Source organism: Ziziphus jujuba, chromosome 3, assembly GCF_031755915.1.
Source record: "Ziziphus jujuba cultivar Dongzao chromosome 3, ASM3175591v1".
NCBI lineage: Eukaryota > Viridiplantae > Streptophyta > Magnoliopsida > Rosales > Rhamnaceae > Ziziphus > Ziziphus jujuba.
In genome coordinates, this window is record NC_083381.1 from 34,058,974 (window position 1) to 34,080,000 (window position 21,027).

Below are 21,027 nucleotides of genomic sequence, written 5' to 3' on the forward strand. Positions count from 1 at the left end.
ATACTTCCATGTTAAAAATTGGGTTGTTGTTAATTTATTACATATATATATATATATAATGTACCTGGAAGATTGTTGATAACCTTTGCAAAACCTTCCATAGAATACAAATATAGCGATATTAAATTAGGATTTAGGTGCCAAGCACATATCAGACATTTAATGTTGTGATGGTATTACGTGATGAATGATGATATATAGGCACACGAGGGACATAATATGTAGCCCCTGCAATCCAAAATCTACTTGGAATTAACTACTTACCTTCATATAGAGATATATAACATAGATTTAGTGTATGCTGTAGGGCCCATGTACAAAAAAAAAAAAAAAGTCAAATGCAAATGGGAAACCTATAAATACGGAAATGGGAAATCCTAATCATGTGGTCCGGTGTTGAAGGAGTTATAAAAAAACAAGGAGGCCTGAGAAAAATGAACGAAAGCATATGGCCGTGGGGCCCTTGTTATGCTCTGAATAGACCTGTCTCGCGTTTTTGATATATCAATGATCTTCTCCTTCTGCTTCTGCTTCTTCTTCTTCTTCTTCTTCTTTTGTTGTTGAAATATTTGGAAACCCACACCATCCTTCTTTTACCAATTGCATTACACGTGCCTTTCTAACATCATCACCTTTTTCATTACAAATTCATTTTCAACTTCACAATTTTGTACACATCTTGCCACTTGGCCCCACAAGATTCATTAATTCAACCCCTAATTTTGGACTGAGTTTATGTGCACATTTCAATAGCTAAGTGCTTCCATTCCACTTTTTAATTTCGTTTAAGCAGAAAATTTCTTATGGATGAGGATGGATTCGCATTCACATATATATATATATATATATATAGGTGCATATCAGCCCATGCCCACTTCTAAACATATGAATATGGATCCTCTAGATAAGAGAATGATTATTCATTTCAAACATGTTAAAACAAAAAAAAAAAAGAAAAAGAAAAAAAAAAAAGGCCCAATAAGTTTTGCGTAAAAAGGTGTAAGGTCTTCTTCCAAGTGTCCCTCAATCAACAAGGAATTTATTTGAAATACACAGAAAAGAAAAATGAGCAAATGCAATTGCTTGCTTAGAAATGTAGGAAAAGCTGCTGCTATAAATTTTTTTTTTTTTTTTTTTTTTTTTTGAAGTTGATGAGATGACATGTAGGGGGTCGGGGGGGTGGGGATCCCAAAGTCCAAAGAGTATGAATGGGTATCCCCTACCAAAACCAAAACCAAATCTAACGGTCCTCTTGCAACCTGTCGGTGACCGACCACCACCTCAAAAAGTGCAACTTTACGGACAAAATTAAGATCTTCCACCCCCCGCAACACCCCCCCATGTCCCATCTTCTTACAAAATTACATAATGCCAATGTGGTGTGGCGTGGAGAGCAATCTCAGAAACAAAAAACACTTGAGGGACTGGCCCACGTCATCACCCATCCGACCCCCACTCACTCCTTTTTAGTTTCTTGAAAACTGTGACGCCTGCCATGACCATCCCATCCCTATTTTTTCATTTCATTTTTTTTTAATTCATTTCCTTTCTTTATCATTAGTAATTTTTGGATTTGAATTTCAAAACAAATAATCTTAGGAAAATGGAAACTGAAACGAAAACAAAAGAGTTAAAACAGTGTGAAGAGTGTAAGGAGAAGTTGCGTCTAAATACGCTCTTACTCTGTTTTTGGCAGCTGAAAAATCATTACCATTTTCAAAAATAATAAAAATAATTATATATATATATATGTAAACCTCTCCACTGCCTACTCCTTCCTATCCCTATCTTATTATTATTATTATTTATTCATTCAGTTCAAATTCAATCAGTGGAATAATTTAAATTAATTAGGGATTCAAATCAAAACATAGACAAACGCAACAACACAACACACACTCTCTCTCTCTCTCTCTCTCTGTCTGTGTTTCAAATTCTAGCCGTTGGGAGCTCTATCAAAAAAAGTTTATTCTCTCGCTTTGATGGGTTTCGTCGTTTCTCACTGGGCTCTGATCTTATGCATCTTACTCAGCCTTAAAAAGGACTTTTCTTCCTGCTAATTTCTTGGGTTTTTGTCTCTTAAAACTTTATGTTATTGTTATTAGTCTTTTCCCATTTATGTGCTCTATTTCTCTGATCTCTTTCTCTGCTCTTTACATAAACCAACTCACCCCACCATTCTCTCTCTCTCTCTCTCTCTCTCTCACTGCTTTACGCGTTTCCGTCTGTTTCCCTATTAGGAAATCTCCTGTTTCCTATACGATTCCTTCGTCTTGGATTATCTATATTCATTGCTCCACTTGAATCTGATATTGCTCTGTTTGCTTCTCATCTGCTGCAACATAGCATCAAAAAGTGTAAAACCCATAACTCTTTATTTTTCTCTAATAATTCCAATTTTTTTCCGGATCTTTTTTTTCTGTGTGAATGCGTTTGATACACAGAAAAAAAGGTATATAAGAGAATAATTTCGTGACGTGAATTTCCTTCTTGGTCCACTTCCGTTAGTCGGTGCAAATTGTTTGGCAGTTCAAACACTGTAGGAAAAAGGAGTGGTTCTTGTTTCCACTTTTTATACCACATTTCGGTTTTATATTCCTCTCTTCGTCTTTTTTCGGTTTCGGGTATATATTTCTTTACCCAATTAAATATTTGTTGGATCCCCTTTTCCCTCACTTTTTAACTCTTATCGACATTTTCGTGGGAAAACAAGTAGAAAGGAAAAAGCAAAATCTCTTGATTTTCGCAGATCCTCCGAATCTACCTGCAAAAAACCGTTTCTTTTCCCTCCTCTTTCTCTCTCCGAGTCCCAGGAAAAACAAGAGATTTTTTTTTTTCTTTCTCTTTATTCATATATTAACGTTTTACTGTTGCTGCCTTCTATTTTCCTTGCCTATTTCCTAGGAAAGTCAGTATTTTTCCGGGATAATTTTCTTCTTTCCTAGGAAAAACCCAAAAAAAAAAAAAAAAAAACGAGTGGAGAAAATGGAGAGGATCTTGATTCCCAAATGGGTTTTGCTTGTGGGGTTTTTGGGTTGGTTGTGTGGTGTTGCTGTTGTTGTTGTTGATGGCCTTGGTGTGAATTGGGGAACCATGGCGACCCATAAACTGCCTCCTGAGACGGTGGTCCAGATGTTGAAGGACAATGGGATTCAGAAGGTGAAGCTGTTTGATGCAGACGACTCCACAATGACTGCTCTGGCTGGTAGTGGTATTGAGGTTATGGTTGCTATTCCTAATGATCAGCTTGAAGTGATGACAAGCTATAAACGAGCCAGAGAATGGGTTCGAAGAAACGTTACTCGTTACAACTTCAATGGAGGAGTTAACATCAAGTCAGTCCTTTTTCTTTTCTTTTTTTTCTTTTTTTTAATAATTAACTGGTTAACTTTTCAACTGAATTTAGTCATTTATTATGTGAATTTGCATTGATCTCTTTGTGATCTAATTGCTATTGCTATATGATCTTTATTCACGTTTTGTATGTATCACCGTTTCTTTAAGTTGTTGAAATGTCATGTTCAATTGTTATGTTAATTCAATTTCTTTTCTTACCAATTGTTATATGTATGCCCTGTCTAGTTATGCTATTTTTGATCTGTCAAAGAGGATAAACTAGAATAATGTTTATCCTTTAATTGCTGTCAGAACTGATTCACTAATGGCTCTTCTAAATTTCTATCATACTAATTTATTGTATTTGAATATGATCCCCTTGGATTTTATTTTCTGGGAGTGCATATTGGAAAAGTTTTTTTCCCCCCCCAAAAAAATAAAACTTTGACTACTGTTTCATTCTTCATGTTCAATAGAATGTAGTAGATACCTTTCCTTCCCCACCAATATGGAAGTTGATTGCAGAGATGTTGTGGGAAGGGGTAAATGGAGCATCGAATATAATCAAAATGGCACCAACTTCTTTTTCTTCATTGTTATATGTCCTCGGCTGTCAGCTAGAGTATTAGATTCTTCTGAACCTATGTGAAAAGAAAAGGATGAGAGAATCAAAGCGAAACTTTGCCTTATAAATGACTGCTGTTTGGTAGCAGCTAAAGAGAACATAATTCTGTTTAGAACACTAACTTTGCAAAACAGAAAAGTGAGATCATAAAAATAAAATAGAATAAATTGAACTTGTCTAACAAACTTGTTGATTTGCATGTTTTTACATGTGCACGCCTCTGTATCTTTCTAACTTAATTCAGAAAAGGAAGTTTTGCACTTTCATATCCCTGTCTGTCCTTTTTTTTTTTTTTGGCCCCTGATTTAACCTTGTATTCCTTGTTGCTTTTTTCTTTTCTTTTTCTTTTTCTTTTATTTTCTTTCCCTTTATGTTTAATGGCTGAAAATCTTGTCGAGGAGTTCGATTAGGTTGCTTTCTTAAAAAGTTGACTAGAACTATTAGAATGGAACAAGAATTTAAACCTGCTAAGCGAGCCAAAGATGGCAATGTTGTTTTAAGTTATTCTGTAAAGATAGGAATATGAATATTTAAGTTGTTAGTTGCAAACTATTTATTCTTTCCTATATGATATTTAAGTTGTTAGTTGCAAAATAATTATTCTTTCTTAAAGCAAGTTGCTTCAAAATAACGCATTTCTTATTTGTTGTTTCTTATAATTATTTTGTCTCTCCTAACACGCAGTCGAGCTTTTCTCTTATCATTTTTTTTTTTTTTTGAATTTATTTCTCTTTGCAGATATGTAGCAGTCGGAAATGAGCCATTCCTCAAATCCTATAATGGTTCATTTTTGAATGTCACCTTGCCAGCACTTCAGAACATTCAAAATTCCCTAAACGATGCTGGGGTTGGAGACTCCATAAAGGCAACCGTACCCTTAAATGCAGATGTCTACAACTCTCCAGACAATAACCCAGTTCCATCCGCTGGAAGGTTCCGGACTGATATCAATGATCTCATGACACAGATTGTTCAGTTCTTAAACAAAAATAATGCGCCTTTTACAGTCAACATATACCCTTTCCTAAGTCTTTACGGAAATGACGACTTTCCATTTGATTATGCATTCTTTGATGGGGTAAGCAACCCCATCGTTGATACCGGTAGTGGGATCCAATACACAAATGTGTTTGATGCTAACTTTGACACCTTGGTTGCATCATTGAGAGCAGTAGGATTCGGAGACATGCCCATAATAGTTGGGGAGGTAGGTTGGCCTACTGATGGGGACAAGAATGCTAATGCAGGTAATGCTTATAGATTTTATAACGGTCTTCTACCAAGACTTGCAAGCAACAGAGGCACCCCACTTCGGCCTGGATCTATCGAAGTTTATTTGTTTGGACTTCTCGATGAGGATGCCAAAAGCATTGCTCCTGGAAATTTTGAGCGCCACTGGGGAATTTTTAGGTACGACGGACAGCCCAAATTTGGTCTTGATCTTTCAGGTCAGGGTCAGAATAAAATGCTTGTAGGCGCAAAGGATGTGGTATATCTTCCTTTAAAATGGTGCACATTTAATCCAAATGCAAAGGATCTGAGCAGACTTGCAGAAAACATAGATTATGCCTGCACTTTTGGGGATTGCACAGCACTGGGATATGGTTCTTCTTGCAATTCCTTGGATGCTAATGGGAATGCCTCCTATGCATTTAACATGTACTTCCAGGTGCAGAATCAGAAGCCTTTGGCCTGTAACTTTCAAGGTTTGGCCACGGTTACTACACAGAACATTTCACAAGGAAATTGCAACTTCATTGTTCAGATAGCTGCATCCTCCTCTTTTACTCTTAGACCCTCTCTCCTTGTTCTGGTTTCAATGATAATAGCATTCTTCAAATTTCTATTTCTATAGATTCTTTTTGGTCTACTTTTTGTAGATAGTTAGATGTAACATCATTTCCTATTTAATTTTTTTTTTTTCCAGCTTAATGTATTAATGATGTTATTGCCTTTTTGGGATATTTTTACTCAGATTCATTCAATAAAAAACTTCCAGAATTTCAATATTCTCTCTTCTTACAATTTCATTATTTTTACATTACCTGGACCAGCTACTGGGGAATGGCCACTAAACTAAAAACCCACAGAGAGATTCTAAATTCAATATTATATTTAGGATTTTTTATTTTTCGTATAGAACATGTTAATATTTTTTTGTGGAAAACATAAAACTTTTAGGTGCCTTGGGTATTATCTTATGAAAATGTCTTTTGTTTTTGTTGTAATTTTTAAAATAAAAATTAAGTATCTATTACATTTTAAATATCTATATATATATATATATATATGTATATAATATTTTTTTGCGTCTGACATTTTAAGAATAGTTTTGAGAAAATGTTAATAACTTTGCACATATAATTACCAATTCTGCGACCAATAAAAAGAATGAGAAAGTAATTTTCATGATCTGTAATGCTTTTCTTGCTAAAATGTGAAAGTTAAAAATAAGACCTGGGATACCAAACTTGTTTATGAATTTAATTCATCCCCTTTGACCCAACTTTGAAGAAGCATGATGGACTTGTTGAATGAATTATGAATAGGTGGTCAAGTTAAAATCATAGCAGAAAAAACATGGGGAGCAAAAGAAACCTCACGTGAAAGTGAAACCCTAAATATTCAACAACACTGATGATGACTTGTTAGAGTGAATGGTTGATTATTTACTTTATTTTTGGGTAATAGTGGATGACTGATTAAGTGATTGAAGGTGTGTGATGCAAAAGTGCAATGTGAATTCCAGATTCCACTCACAACCAAATTCCTGCAGCTTCAAATCTGATTGCTATTTTCAGTGATTACCACAACAAGGAAGTTTTTTTTTTTTTTTTTTTTTTTTTTTTTTTTTTTTTTGGGGTGAAACAACCACAATGTTCTGTACTGATTATGAAATAGGCTAGTTTGATGACACAGTTCAAATTATGTTTCCTTCATGCATCTTAAAAGCCCCATCTGATTATAAAATAATCAGGTTAGCAGGTTCTAGTTTTGTTAAAATTTTAAATTCCATTTTTGATTTACAAGTTTCCATTCTCCCTAGGAGTTGACTAATCGGTTGTGGAGATTTGGAAACCATGTGATCGTTTTTAAAAAAGCAAAAAAATAACATTCTAAATACCAAGGCCTAAGGAATTATATCTAATCATTTTATTATTTATCTTATCATATTTTTTATGTATTCATAAAACCTTTCGGTTAAAGTAAACAGTTGAGTTATTTACAAAAAACCCCCCAAAAAAAATTAAATAGTTAAGTCTTTGATAGAAGTTGAATTTTTTTTATAAATCCAACTGTTTCTTCATATGATAATTATCAAATTTTCATATTCTAGAACGAAAAAGATTAGTTCTAGTGGTTGAACACCTTTATTTGTATCCATGAAAATATAAATTCGAGTAATGATAAAGGAGAAATTTTGGATAGATTGTGATTTAGGTTGATTGTAAAAAAAAAAAAAAAAATCATATTCTAAAAATAAAAATTATAAAAAAAAAAAGGGAGAAAAAAAACAAAGTGATAGAAGTTGAGAAAGCACAGACCCTGCATTAAGTCTAAAACGGGCCCAACTAAATGTTATTGGGTCAGAAGTTAGTGGGCTAAGAGTCCAGGTAGAGCAAGCTGGGCTGATAGATTTCAGTCTTAGATTTGCCAAGTGACCTGTTTTAGATTGTTGTGGGCTGATGACGGTGGGTGGGACCAGAGCTCCCCCTCATATGGGTGTGTTAGTGGAGACAAAAACATGAATAATATCCAAAAAGGAGCATCAATCATGACCACCGAACCCCCTACCAACACAACAAGTCCATCTTTAATGGTCACGAATTATGAAGAACAGTGAGAACTTGGCCTTGACAAATTCCCGTGGCTCTATTGCTGCCATATGTCATATCTCTTAATTCTCACTTATCAGAAAATATCACATCTTCTATTGTCATATGTTAGACTGCAAATTTAAAATTCAAATCACCTTCCATTTCAAAAACAAGGAAGGCATCTTCTTTTCTTTTTTTTTTTTTTTCCTCCATAGTTATAAAAATACCATCGCTTATGATCCACAATTTCTTAAAATCTAGGTTGAGAATACTCACCATAAAGCTCATTTTTTAGTACTTGTTTATAGTTTTTCTACCCTTATCATGGTATTTGCTAATTTACTACTAGCTGGGTCTAAAAGAGGCAAAGAAATCTGGCTTTGCATTATTATTAACAGCTTCTTATTTTGTTTTTCCATTAAAGATTGTGGGCATAACTAGCGATGAGCAAAATCCAATCCACTTAATCTGTCCAATTCAATCTATTTTTAGTTGTTTGGATTGAATTTTTATATAAATTGGATTAAATTTGGTTCAAAAATATTAAAAATTGTTTGGATTGGATTGGTTTAGGATTGAAGATATAAATCCAATCCAATCCAAACCATATATCATATAATTAAAAAATTTTATATATATATATATATATATATTTTTTATTCTTATATATTAATTTTTAATATTTTTTTGAATATCTCCCTTAATTTTTAATATCTTTGTAACATATCCCCAATTTTTGATTCCCAAATGAAAATATAAAGCCCTAAACATGCTTGTCACCGCCACCACCAATTCCACCACCAAGTTCATTCTCTGCTCTTCAAGACTCGGCACCACCGCACGGTCCGCACTAGTTGCTGAAACTTGGCACCACCACCACCGCACCAATTGCTGAAACTCCACCACATTAGTTGTTGAAACTCAGCACCACCACCACCGCATCCTAAAACTCGGCACCACCACCACCACACCAGTTGCTGCTTGTTTGCTACTTCAAAACTCACGGGTCATGGCATCTAGTGTTATAACAAAGTCCAAGTTTGTTAATTTCTTCTCTTAATAACTTTTGATGATGATGATTAGTGTTGCTTGTGATCCATGTGAGAATGTTAATCACGGATCACGACATCATTGCTTTGCTTGCTACATTTTCATTTTTATTTTGCATTGAATAGTATTTTTTTTTTTAAATTTTAATATTGATGAATGTTATTGGATATTATAGATTGTAATCTTATATTTTACTCTAATTATATTTTATGTTTGGATAATTACAGTTGATTATTTATATTTTAGGTTTGGAAGATTTTTAATTTGTATTATATATTAATAGACTTATAAGTTTCAAACCGATTAACCAATCCAAACCAAATCGATCATAAATGATTTGGTTTAGTTTGGATTTGAAGTTTTCAATGGTTTGGATTGGATTCTATATTATATAAACTGAACAGTATGAATTTGATTATATTTTGATCAAAAATCGAACAAATCCAGTCGATGCCTATCCCTAGATAAAACATAAATAAAATTAATTAGTAGAGAGAAGAGCTAAAAATCCTTCATTTCTCAAATTGTAATTAAAAATAAAATACAGAGAGAAGTAGGAAGGAAGGGAAAGTTCTATTTTTGTTTTTTTTTTTTTTTTTAAATTTACAACAATTCCCACAATTCTCTTCAATATTTTAAATCAGTTGAGCCAATTTTCACTTCATAGAAGAAAGGGAAAGTTGGTAGAATTAATATTCAAAATGTAATTGTAGATTAATTAATTGTAGGTAATTAAAGAATATGAATGGAGAAGATAGAGATGGAGAAGGAAGTGTAGGGAAGGGAAGAGTTCTTGAAGGATGGAGACATACTTTATTTATATATTAATTAGACCACAATGAATGTTTATACATTGAACTGTTTCGCAAATATAAGTAAATAAATAAATAAATATCAATTAGAATAAGAAATGTGTTTTGATATGTGATTGAATAGGTGAATAAGAAATCCATGAAGTAGTCGACAAAATAAATCTTTGCCTGTATATATATATATATATATATATATATATGCATGGAATTTTCACACAAGTGTGTCGGTAATCATGTTAAAAGAAGAATAATAAAGGGTTATAAAAGTGGATCGATGTTAAAGATTGAAGATTGAAGAACAAAGTCTAAGACTAGGACCCATGCGATGCATGATGCATAGATATCACCCTTCACCTCCATGAAAATGAGAATGAGATTTGAGATTGAGATTGAAAAAGAGAGAGAGGGAGTGGCATAACGCTTGACAACCACCACCACCAAAAGCCAAATGATCTGTCGGTTCAACTTTAATTCTATTGGGATATTCAAATTTTTTCAAAGTTTTGGAATTTTTTGGACCAAATTTTCTTCTAACATACATATATGTATAAAGGGAATGATAAGATTTTGTGCCCTTTCTCTCTGTCACGCAGTGTGTTCCAATATTGATGTCACTCATCCCATGTTTTTATTCCTTGCACCCTCAAAAAGTCCATGCCTTTCTTTCTTTCATGTGCAAATCCAATCAAATTTTTAAAGTTTCCCTCTCCATGCTGTACTACAATATACATATATATATATATATATATTTTTTTTTTTTCTTTTTTTCAATAAAGAAGGGATATGGAGAGAGAAAGAGAGCCTTTCTTCACTTTACGATTAATTAATTTATTGCTACCTTTGCCGATATTGTTTGTAGATTGAAAAAAACTAGTTAATATTTAAACTTTCAGTTAGCCAATTTAAAAATTAAATTAATATAAAATAAAAAATAAATTAAAAAACCAATATAAAATATTTTAAATTCAAAAATCCAATGTACAACCTAGCCAAAATATAAGTAGGTATTAGAATGCAATTAACTTTTATACATAAGATAAAACCAAACCCATATATTCTTAACTTGGTAGGTATATCTTTGATTAATTTGTTATTCAGGTGGTTGAAACTTCAAAACACTAAGCATCATTAACCATTTATACAGTATTCATATTCACCCAAATTAACTATTCATACAATCTTCATATATACCCAAAAAGAAAAACAAATACAATATTCATGATTCATATAAAGAATTTGGACCAAAAAAAAAAAAAAATTAGTTTTTCTATTCCTTGGATTTTTCCCCTCTGTTCCTTGGATTTTTCCCCCACTTCCATAAGCATCAAATTCAAATCCATAGGTTTGAAACACACAGAAAACCACATGCATGGCTTCTACAGTCCTGCTGGAATCCATTATATATATATATATATATATATATATCTTAGCTTCTCACAATCCTATCTCATCCCATCTATGAGGTCAGGGCATATATATATATATATATATAATCTTATATGGACCCAGAATTTATATTCTAAACATAAACAGCATATCCCAGCTATCCTTGAAACATCACATATTTATCGGAATATGTGTTCACCATATTTATCCATTTTAAACCATTTAATTTATCCATTTTAAACCCTTCAATTAGCTTGTTGAAATCAACATCAAGATGCATATACATATGGGTACACACACACACACACACACACACACACACATATATATGTTTGGGGAGTCTGAGACATTATAAAGCTGCCAAGAAAAGATAGTATGTACATGGATAAAAAACAGGGTATAATGTGGTCGTTTCAGGTACATAATGCAGAATAGGTCATGTCACTTTCGATGCCATGTAGTGGTGTTGTGTTGTAATTGCATCCAGGATCTATTGCTTTGCCTTTCCTGGCATGATGCTCTTTTCCAGCATAATAAAAACATAGAAGCCAACTTTTCAAACATAAGAGGGGTAAAAAGTCAAAAAAAAATTAAAAAAATTAAAAAAAAGGGAAAAGAAAAGAAAAGAACAAAAAAAAAAAAAAAGTTACAATTAAACAATCTGGTCTTTTAAAAAAAAAAAAAATATATATATATATATATATATATTCTTACTTTAGGAAGGAAGAAGAAAAAAATGGGCAGTATAACTGCATAAATTCCTTTCTTCCAAAAGAAAGAAACATGAGAAGGAGGATTTGATTAAAAAGATAAATCCTAGTTAAACATTTTAATTAACTCTACAAACTGAATTCGCAGAAAGAAAATCTAAAGTGTATATTAAATCTAAAACAAATAAGGGGGTTAGTAGTAGTAGTTGTAGTAGTGGTAGTATGCCATACATAACTAGTTTCGAATTTCTTCTAAAAATTTTGCTATCTAGAGTGTGATTAAACTTAAAACAATCGAGAAATAGAAATGACTACTCTCCACTAGGAATAGAAGAGAGAAGAGACATTCTCATCTCCATAACTTTCTTGTGGGAATTGGAATGCAAATAGCTCACAAAAGTAGGGCTCTTGGCAGGCCTATACTCTGGCAACAACCTGCCTGATTTATACCTCACCCCACATGCATTGCATAATGTCTTTGGACCCAATGGTCCAGCCCTCCACTGTGGGGTCCTTTGTGCTAAGCAATGGGTGCATCTCCTTGGCATTGGCTGCTGCCCATTGTTACCCTCCAAGTTCTCCTTGCTCACCATTATCCTTTTCTGATCTTCATCTGCTTCATCTTCCCCAGTTTCCTCATGTTCATCACTTCTCAAAGTGCTGTTTTCATCCTTTTTAGGTACAAAAAGCTCACTGTCAGCCAACCAATAAGCCTGTTTGAGGAGGGGAGGGTCAGAGCTTGGGATTTGGAGGGTTTGGCCTTGTAGAATCAGGTTATTAGACCAGCTGGTTAATGGGTTGGTCCTGTTTTTGGGCATAATTGCCCTTTTCCTTTTGCTCCTGGCCTTACCTGGTACTGCAAAGTTTTGAAGTGAAGATGAAGATGAAGTTGGATTTTGTTGGGATTTCTTCTGCAAATGCAAAGGCAAAGGCAAAGCTTTTGAGGATTTTGGAGTTGTACTTGTTGTTTCAATATTTGTGGGTGGTGGGAGGCAGTTCCCTTTGCAGGATAAACAGTCTTCCACAAATATTGATAGCCATTCTAAGCTGACATCTGCTTCCTGCATACAATTTTAATTTTTAATTTTACCCACCAATTTTACAAAACTTTAGCAAAAGTCATCACAGGAATTACCAAAAGAACGTCTCAGAAACAAACTTGACAAAAATGGTAAAACCAGAGTAGTGTGTTTTTTTCAGCAGAAAAATACATGAAAACCAGAAAAAAGGAAACACTAGAGAAGAAAGAAGGCACAGGTGGGAACCACTAAAGATATGAGAGAAATTAAGCACAAAGCAAACAAATTTCCTTCCAAGTAGCTGTAGAAGTAAAAATCAAATGAAAGAAATGAAGAGAAGTGTAAGCAGAAGGACTCAGAAAAGAAGAAGAAAGCAAAGCACTGACCGTGTTCTGAGCAGAGAAGAGATCGTCAAGACCAGTAGCTGCAGTAGACAAGCCTGAAAGCTTGGAACAAGGAGGGGAAATGACCTGCTCTTGCTGATGTTCACCGGCAACTGACACATTCCGGCAGAAATCCATGGCCAGAAAGCAAAATATATACTATACAAGTGAAAGGGAAAGTGAGAAAGAAAACAAAGAGAAAGAGAAAGAAATAGATAGAGAGAGAGAGAATGTAGTGATCCTTGCCTTGCCTTGCCTTAAGTTGTCCCTCAAAACTCACCCTTTATGGCCTCGTTTTCTGTCGGCAGATAAAGCTAAACAAACAAACACAATCAAGTTTTCTTTTTTCTTTTATCAATCCCCACACATTAGCACAAATACATCTCTCTCTCCCTCTCTCTCTCTCTCCCCATTTCAAAACAACATTGTTTTACTCTCCTCACTTTTATTGCTCTGGATGGATAGTAAGAGAAAAAGGTACACCAAACACGGTTTTCTTTGTTTTCTTTGTTTATTTTTCACTTTTTTTATTTTTCATTTGGGTGATTTAATAAATAATAAGACAGAGGTCTCTGATTGCAGCTTTGCTTTACATTACTTAATGGGTCCACATAAAAAGATACACTGAAATATCAAAAGCTAAAACCCAGAGCTGAATTCTGATTTACTTACACTAGTACTCTTTAACATATATATATATATATATATATTTATTGCTAAGTTCTTAGAGAAATCTGACTCGGCCTAAAAAAATATGTATATGTTTAGAATCTTTACTCAACCTGAAAAGATTTAGCAGTTGGTCAGATGCACTATAAATGGATAAACGGATTAAATGGCTGCTAATGATTATGATTCTGTGATCTTTCTCACAAACGATATTTGCTAAAACAATCATTTTTAAAATGTTTCTAAAATAATCATAAAATTATTTCATGCATTTGGAAATTGGAATACAAGTTTGCATTAGATGATTCATATAAAGTGTCAGCTAATTTGTCTCTGCTTTTCTCAGTAGTTTGATTGCATTCAATTAGCAATTGCTGCATATTGACTATTCTCGTGGGGTAAAAAAAAGTTTGACGTCATTGTCATCCATTATTTCCATAAGAAAATGTCAATTTGAAACCCATAAGTATCACTCTGTTGTTCGAAAACCCTAACTATGGATTTGGGATTTCTGCATACAAAAACCCAAGAAAAGGAGAAAGATATAGTAACACTAACAACCCTTCTGTTTTGGATTATTTATAGAGTATAAATACACTCATCTCCCCTGATTTTTATTGTCAATTTGTACAAATTAAGTTACTTTGTCCAAAAAAAAATAAAGGCACAGCTACTTCAGTTATTTGATTTTACTAGGGAGCTAACAATTTATGATGGTGGCCAATGGAAATTAATAGTTATCGCAAAAAGGGACTCCTTCTATGTTTTACCAGTTCCATTGTTTTTTTGCCTTTTTTTTTTTTTTTTTTTTTTTTTGGCTCATTGTTATAATACTTAATTTTCACCTCAATGCCAAAAGAATTCCAATGATTTGCAAAACCAAATAGTAGGCGGGATCCATTTGTAGAATATGGGTCACTTGTTGGATGAGTCTTTATTTGAAAATAAATGGTGCTGAAACAAGTCTTTGAGATTTATATATATATATATATATATATATATATATTTTTATCCTTGTGTTTTCATTGTTATATCTAACATGTATTACCGCATATTCCAACAATGAAAACTAAAATTTCTTGCACATTTAAATTCCAAAACATGGCCTAAAAGACTAACATAAAGACAAGAAGTTTTTTCAGTGTAAAATCAATTACATCCTCTACATAACTTATTACAAAAGAAGATTCATTTCAATTTTGAGCAATTGTGGGCTGCTTGCATATAAATATGATCCATGTCCAGGATATGCCCCGGACTTGAGATAGTAAGAAAAGCTAAGACTGAATTGTGAAGTTTTGGGGTAGCTTTTTCAACTTTGTTTGACTAGAAAGAAAGGAAGAAAGAAACAAGGGTCAGGCTGAAATGCTGTAAGAATGCATTATGGCACTGGGCCACTATTAACTGCTACTCTCAATTATGTAGGACATTGCTTGCAATTATTGTAAGAGGTGAGGCATTGCTTTCACAGAATATCAACAATATTAATAATTCTCTTCAGTCTTCTCCTATATGCTGAAAAGTCCTTTACTTTCTTAGGATACCATTTCAAAAGAGTCTTTGTTCCATGACAAACTCAATGGCAATATTTGAGGATTAATTCAAGAGATAAATAAGAAAATCCCCTACGAATACATGAAGAACCTAATCAGGAATTCCTGTGTCGTTTAGATATTGCCAACAAGTACTAACAAATAAAAGTGGTCATTTTTTAACAAATAAAATTTTTCATTGTTTAAACTAAATTATGTAACAAAAGGTGAAGCCGTAAATTAGAAAGAGAACTATGTAGAGAAGAATATTCCATTATTAATTAGGACCCTGGTTATGCAATTTTTAGCCTAGTTAGCTCCATATCATCATGCTCGCGAAAGTCAAAAAGCTGCTGCTTTGTACAATTCTAGTCACCTTTAAGAGAAGGCTTTGCACAGGATCCAAGCATGCTGATACATATAAAAGTGTTCAAATTTTCTTCAAACAATAAAACTTCCTGAAGCAGTTAAAAAAGTCGATACCAACAAGGATGGGTATGATTATTTCATTTTGCAAATTCCACATATAATGATCAGCAAGATGCTGAAAGTGCAGATTTAGAATTTGATGTTTGGAAATCATGAAAGATACTATATTAGATAAGCTTTACTATACACGTTTTCCAAATCATGAGGTACAGAAAGAAGTTGAACCGCTTCCATCAGCAATGGATTTTATATAATCCCATATCTGAGTCATACAAATTACAAAATGTACAATTGCCACAGCGAGCGAATTTCAAGGCTCTAAAGAAGGCTATGATAGATATTGCTGCCACTCTTCAGGAGTTCCCTGCCTCATTCTCAGCATCTTTATTGCTGCCGTTGTTAGGGGTATGGCAAGTATGTCATAGTCTTTTGGAGCCTGCAAGATCAAGGTTATTAAGTCTTTTTAACAATCAGGCAATAATTATTTATGTCCCAATCTCAGAAATACTTGTTATCTTTCATTGATGAACACTTTTTTTTTTGGTTAAACATTAATGAACACTTATGATATAAAAAAACTCATAAACCTTGATGTTCATTGATTGGAAACCGCATTCATCAGAGACACAAAAATAAGAACAGTGGTAAGAATTAACAGAAAAAGGAAGGTGGAGCAGCATTAACGGTACCCAAAAATTGTAGCAGCATAATTTTAAAGAAAACTAAACAAATAAGCTTAAATGATACCTTAGGGACCTTGATCAGCTTCATATTTGCTTCCTCTAATGTTTTTTGGCCTTTTTTGGAGTTGCATTTGGCACAGGCAGCGACCTGTTAACAAAAGAACAACATTGAGAAGGCTTCAAGCACCTGGAAAGAGAATGACTGTAGGTCATCTTAAGTAATCAATGTCCCTAAAAGTTTGAACACAATAAATTAACAGATATAAGTATCAGGAGGATGTGGATAATTAAGACAATAGGCTCTATTATCATGTTAAGTTACCATAATCCCCAATTTCTTAAACGACTAAAAAGTGGGTCCAACTATGCATATCAAGTTACCACTGCAAACACTAAAAAGTCAAAACTCCTTTCCTTCAATGAAATCAAATTTTCCCTATTTTCTACTATTAATAGGCTAATAGCCATCTTAGTAGAACTCCTGACAAGTAGTAATAGAGAGGCAAACATGTAGTTTGCGTAGCATCACTTGATATATTGTTCGAGAATATATTATGGTTCACCTTCTTGTGATGCTTTTCGTATTCTTGATTTGTTTTTCAACTCCGGAATAAGTTCATCCCCTTATGTCTTTCTAAAAAATGTTTGTTTTCACATTAGAGATGGCAACAAATACACAGAACAAGAGCAATGAAGCATCACTAAAGTAGTTTGCAAAGAACCAATGTGAAGAAAATTACATTTAGCAATTACAAGCAATGTTTTTGTCTTACCAGATTTTCCCATTCCCATTCTCCACCACGTGCAGATGGCAGAACATGATCAATGGTCAAGTTCTCACGTGAAGAACAATACCTTTTGAGAATAACAATAGAAAGTTAGTTCTCAAAGTCTAAGTATATGACACTTAAGGTAACAACTCACTTATTTATTTGCATGACTAGAAAAATTCTTCGTCTTATAAGAAAATATTTATTAGGCTCAATCAGATAATTGTTAAAAAAACCATAAAACGTTGAAGAGGTCTAATGGACTCCTCATGTTTGAACTCCTAGCAAAATGCTTCCTTTTTTAATTCTGTCATTCCAAATTTTCTTTAGAGAAGGAAATCTTTAACAAAGATAAACTTAAAAGGTCGTTGATAATTTGAGCATGTTTCCATGGACCTCCTCACCCTTTATTAACACATTCCTAGGCTATTTCACAAACTAGACCGCTCATGTTAGACATTATTTCATCTTGTAGGGCCTAAAGAAACTAGATATACATTTACCAAGACTGGTTTAGAAACCAGGACAGCATGACTAACAATAGTGGTTAACAGAGCCAATGCTTATATAAGCAGAGTAGGCTTGATATTCTCTTGTTTTTCAGCATCCAGAAAATGATCTATATGGATAGGGGAACTGAGAAATGAGAAGAATGTAACCCACAGAATAATATCAAGGTGGATGAGGTAGAGAACTGTAAATCAAATATTACGAAAATTTTAAATAAGTAAAATTCAGATCACAATTGTATAGATCTACTATGAGGATTGAGGATATTCTATGTGGCATATAATCCTGCATGCTTAACAGATCTCAAGTCCACAAACAAAGATAACAATGTTAAAGAAAGATGTCAGACAACATGACAAAATATTAAGGATAATAACATTTGTCAAAGTGGGAATAGCATCAAATAATAAAAGTTTGAGGGTGCAGAGTGAAGTTAGTCACATGCATAGTTTGCTTAAGCTTTTGAAGTTTATGGCTGCTTAACAAAAGCATTTATTGTTTAAGGTTATTTTCACACCAATGCCAGAGTGAAATAAAAAGGAACTAGAAATATTTTTCTGGTCATTTCTCTTTTCATTTAATTATTTTGGTGAAGCAGCAGGTTGGCCAAGTTGTAAACATGCTAAATTGATTGTTCTAGTTTTGGATAATTTGCAAAGGCATTTACAGGTCTTTCCCTTGCATGGCAAGTTCTTTAGGCTTCCAAGATTACTTGGTCCCCAAGATTTTAATTGTATATGTTTGTAACAATATCCTAAAAATGCTTACAGAGGAGAAAAACTATTTCAGACTTCAAATCTATGACACAACCACTTGTTATAATGAGGCTGATACACTAGAATCTTCAAAGTAACTTCTCACGAACAAATTAGCATAAAGGTTGATAGATCATACATGAATACATAAGTTCATAATCGACATGTGAAACCAAAAGTACTTATGTGAGACAACATAGATATTGTGGAACCACATAAGTCAACCCATTTATACTAGTAAATAATAAAATAATTGAAAAGAGGTTATGGCATCATTGTTTTGTTCATGACACTGAGATCTCAGTGACAAGGAATAACTCTGCCATATTTGCAGCTAAAGATAATAGTCACAGTGGAGCTGAAGTTCTGTGATCTGATTTTCTCATGGGAAGGAGAGTGATACATTTCTCAATGATCATTGAAAACAAAAACAAGCATAATCAGATTTCCTTGGTAGAGGTCAAGATGGACAATCCATCACCAATTTAGGCATAAATTTGAGGAAACAAATGATTTTATTTTGTTATGTTTGGGTGTTTATTTCCCAGTTTATTTAGTGTCCTTCTTTATTCAGTTTCCTTTTCAGTCAGTTGTTTTCTTATGAATACAGTCTTTTGCCCCTAGACAGACTATCATTCTTACATTTAGATCATTTGACGTGACCGTAATCGAATTCTAGACTTCTAGAAAGAAACTGTTATTAAGGGAAGAGCGTGATGTTGCACTTTTTTCTTTATTTTAACATTATTAAAATAAGCACAAGTTTAACTTGATTAAAAGATCTGCTTACTGGCAGGTATAGCTGTCCCGATATAATATGTTCTTACGACTGAGATTGCTCTTGATTCTTCTTCTCTTAACAACCTGCAGCAAATGGGGAACCTGGAAGCGGAGAAGAATATGGTCAGTTTAAGAGGATCAGAGACGAGGAAATTTACAGAAAGCAGCAGGTAAAAAACAACAGCTTAAGGAACCAACAGACTAATCAGAAAAGAGAAGAAAACAATATAGATTAATTACATACCCTTAATACAGCTGGTATATAAAAGGATCCAGTTGGAGAGTTTACAGTCTGGTCATAATATTCTAGGACATCAGCCTGGACCCACAGAAAAGTGAACCATCGTTAAAATAGGGACTTTCTATACATGTTTATAAGTATGTACTATCAAAGCTACATGAATTCATGTGTACGCTTATGCAGAGATTAAAAAAAGAAAGTGAAAAAAGATTAGGCTCCTGATCCACCTTCTAAAATCAAATTGATCATGCTCTACAGATGCTCAAATAAACCAAATGGTGTCCCTGAGAAAAACAGGAGAAGAAACTTGCAGTTGACAAAGCAAGTTCCTTTCAAAACTGCTTGGTATCATCAACATGTAGTTTTTGTACTCACATTATCTCATACTAGAAATTCCTTGAAAATGTATAACACAGCAGCAAATCAGTATACAACTAGAAGTTAAATACTACCATCCTGTACTTAAACATGAAATGTAACATGGAATTCTCTTGTGTCACAATATATTTATATATTCATGTGCATAGTTCCATTCACTTGGGCAATGAAGCCCAGGATATCCTGGACAACCACATTCTGCAACATGTTGCGGGATGTGTAAAATGAAAATCAGCGTTGCAGGATGCAGTCTTCAAGCATATCATGGGCTCCATCTCCCAGTAGAATAATTTCCTTCATGTGCATATCTAGGGTGTATCATTTTTGGATAATTGCCAATGATAACCAATATAAGCAACAAAATCCATCATCCTAGCAACTAGCAAATATCATCATTGTCCATACATCCAACATGGATATATGTGCAGCAACAGTCCCACCTTCTCCATGAATTCCAAACAAATAGCACGCTTCCAGCAGACAACATTAACTGGCCTGGTGCAGGACAACAACAATAAAAAAATAAGCAGATAATTGTGCAAGTTTTTCCAGAATGGTGGTGAAAGAAGAGAACTTAAGCATCATTAATGCCAGATCTAATTCAGCAATGGTATTGGTATGTTTGGAGCAACGATTACTAAGAAAAAGAAAAAGGAAAAATCTTCAGAATCAATCCAACATAGCGGTAATTCAACACCTAGCAACATAGCGGCAACTGAGTTTAACACATTCAAAATCAATAGTAAAAATATTACTTACAACAATTAATAAACTCGAACCAATTACATCAATTAGTGCAAGAAAAACCCAAATGCATGCGGTGAATTTTTCAGTTATGGAGATTAGTAAATCACTATTTCATTCGTCCCAAGAAACTATTAATTGAAGCAAAATTACATAAGCAAACAACGAGAAGGTTCTCAAAACCCGAACTCTAGTTCTAGTAGTAAAAAAAGAAGAGGGTCAGAATGAGAACGACCTGTAGGAAATATCCAACACCAGGCCTCTGAAACAAGCCAAGTTGTCCGTCTCGAATTCATCATCATAAAAATCATCAGCTTTAACAGCATCTTCACGATTAACACTCTCATCCCCAGCACTCAAACAGGCATCAGAACTAAAATCCGTGTGTGTGTGTCTG

The 21,027-nt window shown here is 33.7% G+C and overlaps 3 protein-coding genes across 6 annotated transcripts in view; 1 reads left to right on the forward strand and 2 right to left on the reverse strand.

Moving 5' to 3' along the window:
* The first annotated feature begins 1,870 nt into the window (after positions 1–1,870).
* Positions 1,871–5,970, forward strand: LOC107435304 (glucan endo-1,3-beta-glucosidase 8). The gene is made up of 2 exons (XM_016046877.4): positions 1,871–3,335; positions 4,700–5,970. Exons 1-2 carry the CDS (start codon positions 2,986–2,988, stop codon positions 5,814–5,816), a joined length of 1,467 nt encoding a protein of 488 aa, XP_015902363.2. The 5' UTR covers positions 1,871–2,985; the 3' UTR covers positions 5,817–5,970.
* Positions 5,971–11,913: 5,943 nt separating this feature from the next.
* LOC107435305 (GATA transcription factor 9) lies at positions 11,914–13,642 on the reverse strand. Of its 3 annotated transcripts, none has more exons than XM_060815315.1 (3): positions 13,391–13,642; positions 13,143–13,298; positions 11,914–12,798 (listed from the first exon to the last, which is right to left on the reverse strand). In XM_060815315.1, the coding sequence occupies exons 2-3, from the start codon at positions 13,275–13,277 to the stop codon at positions 12,049–12,051; spliced, it is 885 nt and encodes a 294-aa protein (XP_060671298.1). In that variant the 5' UTR covers positions 13,278–13,298; positions 13,391–13,642; the 3' UTR covers positions 11,914–12,048. The 3 variants fall into 3 exon arrangements, with proteins under 3 accessions (XP_060671298.1, XP_015902365.3, XP_015902364.3); XM_016046879.4 differs by having other exon boundaries at positions 13,386–13,641; XM_016046878.4 differs by lacking the exon at positions 13,391–13,642 and having other exon boundaries at positions 13,143–13,379.
* Positions 13,643–15,816: 2,174 nt separating this feature from the next.
* LOC107435306 (uncharacterized) overlaps positions 15,817–21,027 on the reverse strand; it is a 5,619-nt gene continuing 408 nt past the window's right edge. Inside the window, exons 1-7 of one of the 2 annotated variants that reach the window (XM_016046881.4) lie at positions 20,866–21,027; positions 20,327–20,381; positions 19,512–19,586; positions 19,278–19,369; positions 17,226–17,307; positions 16,517–16,600; positions 15,817–16,205 (exon numbers count right to left, since the gene is read on the reverse strand). The exon at positions 20,866–21,027 is cut by the window's right edge and continues 400 nt beyond it. In XM_016046881.4, the coding sequence (XP_015902367.2) occupies positions 16,098–16,205; positions 16,517–16,600; positions 17,226–17,307; positions 19,278–19,369; positions 19,512–19,586; positions 20,327–20,381; positions 20,866–21,027 (658 nt within the window). In that variant the 3' untranslated portion in view covers positions 15,817–16,097. Of the gene's footprint in view, positions 16,206–16,516; positions 16,640–17,225; positions 17,308–19,277; positions 19,370–19,511; positions 19,587–20,326; positions 20,382–20,865 lie in introns of those variants that run through there. The other variant, XM_048476731.2, reaches the window with a different exon arrangement.

What these genes read in the sequence shown, in the direction of transcription:
- LOC107435305 (XM_060815315.1), bottom strand. Translation starts at nt 13,277, where the DNA reads ATGGATTTCTGCCGGAATGTGTCAGTTGCCGGTGAACATCAGCAAGAG. An exon ending in TCTTCTCTGCTCAGAACACG is followed by an intron (nt 12,799 to 13,142) that starts GTCAGTGCTTTG and finishes AATTGTATGCAG; the next exon opens with GAAGCAGATGTCAGCTTAGA.
- LOC107435304 (XM_016046877.4), top strand. Translation starts at nt 2,986, where the DNA reads ATGGAGAGGATCTTGATTCCCAAATGGGTTTTGCTTGTGGGGTTTTTG. An exon ending in AATGGAGGAGTTAACATCAA is followed by an intron (nt 3,336 to 4,699) that starts GTCAGTCCTTTT and finishes TTCTCTTTGCAG; the next exon opens with ATATGTAGCAGTCGGAAATG.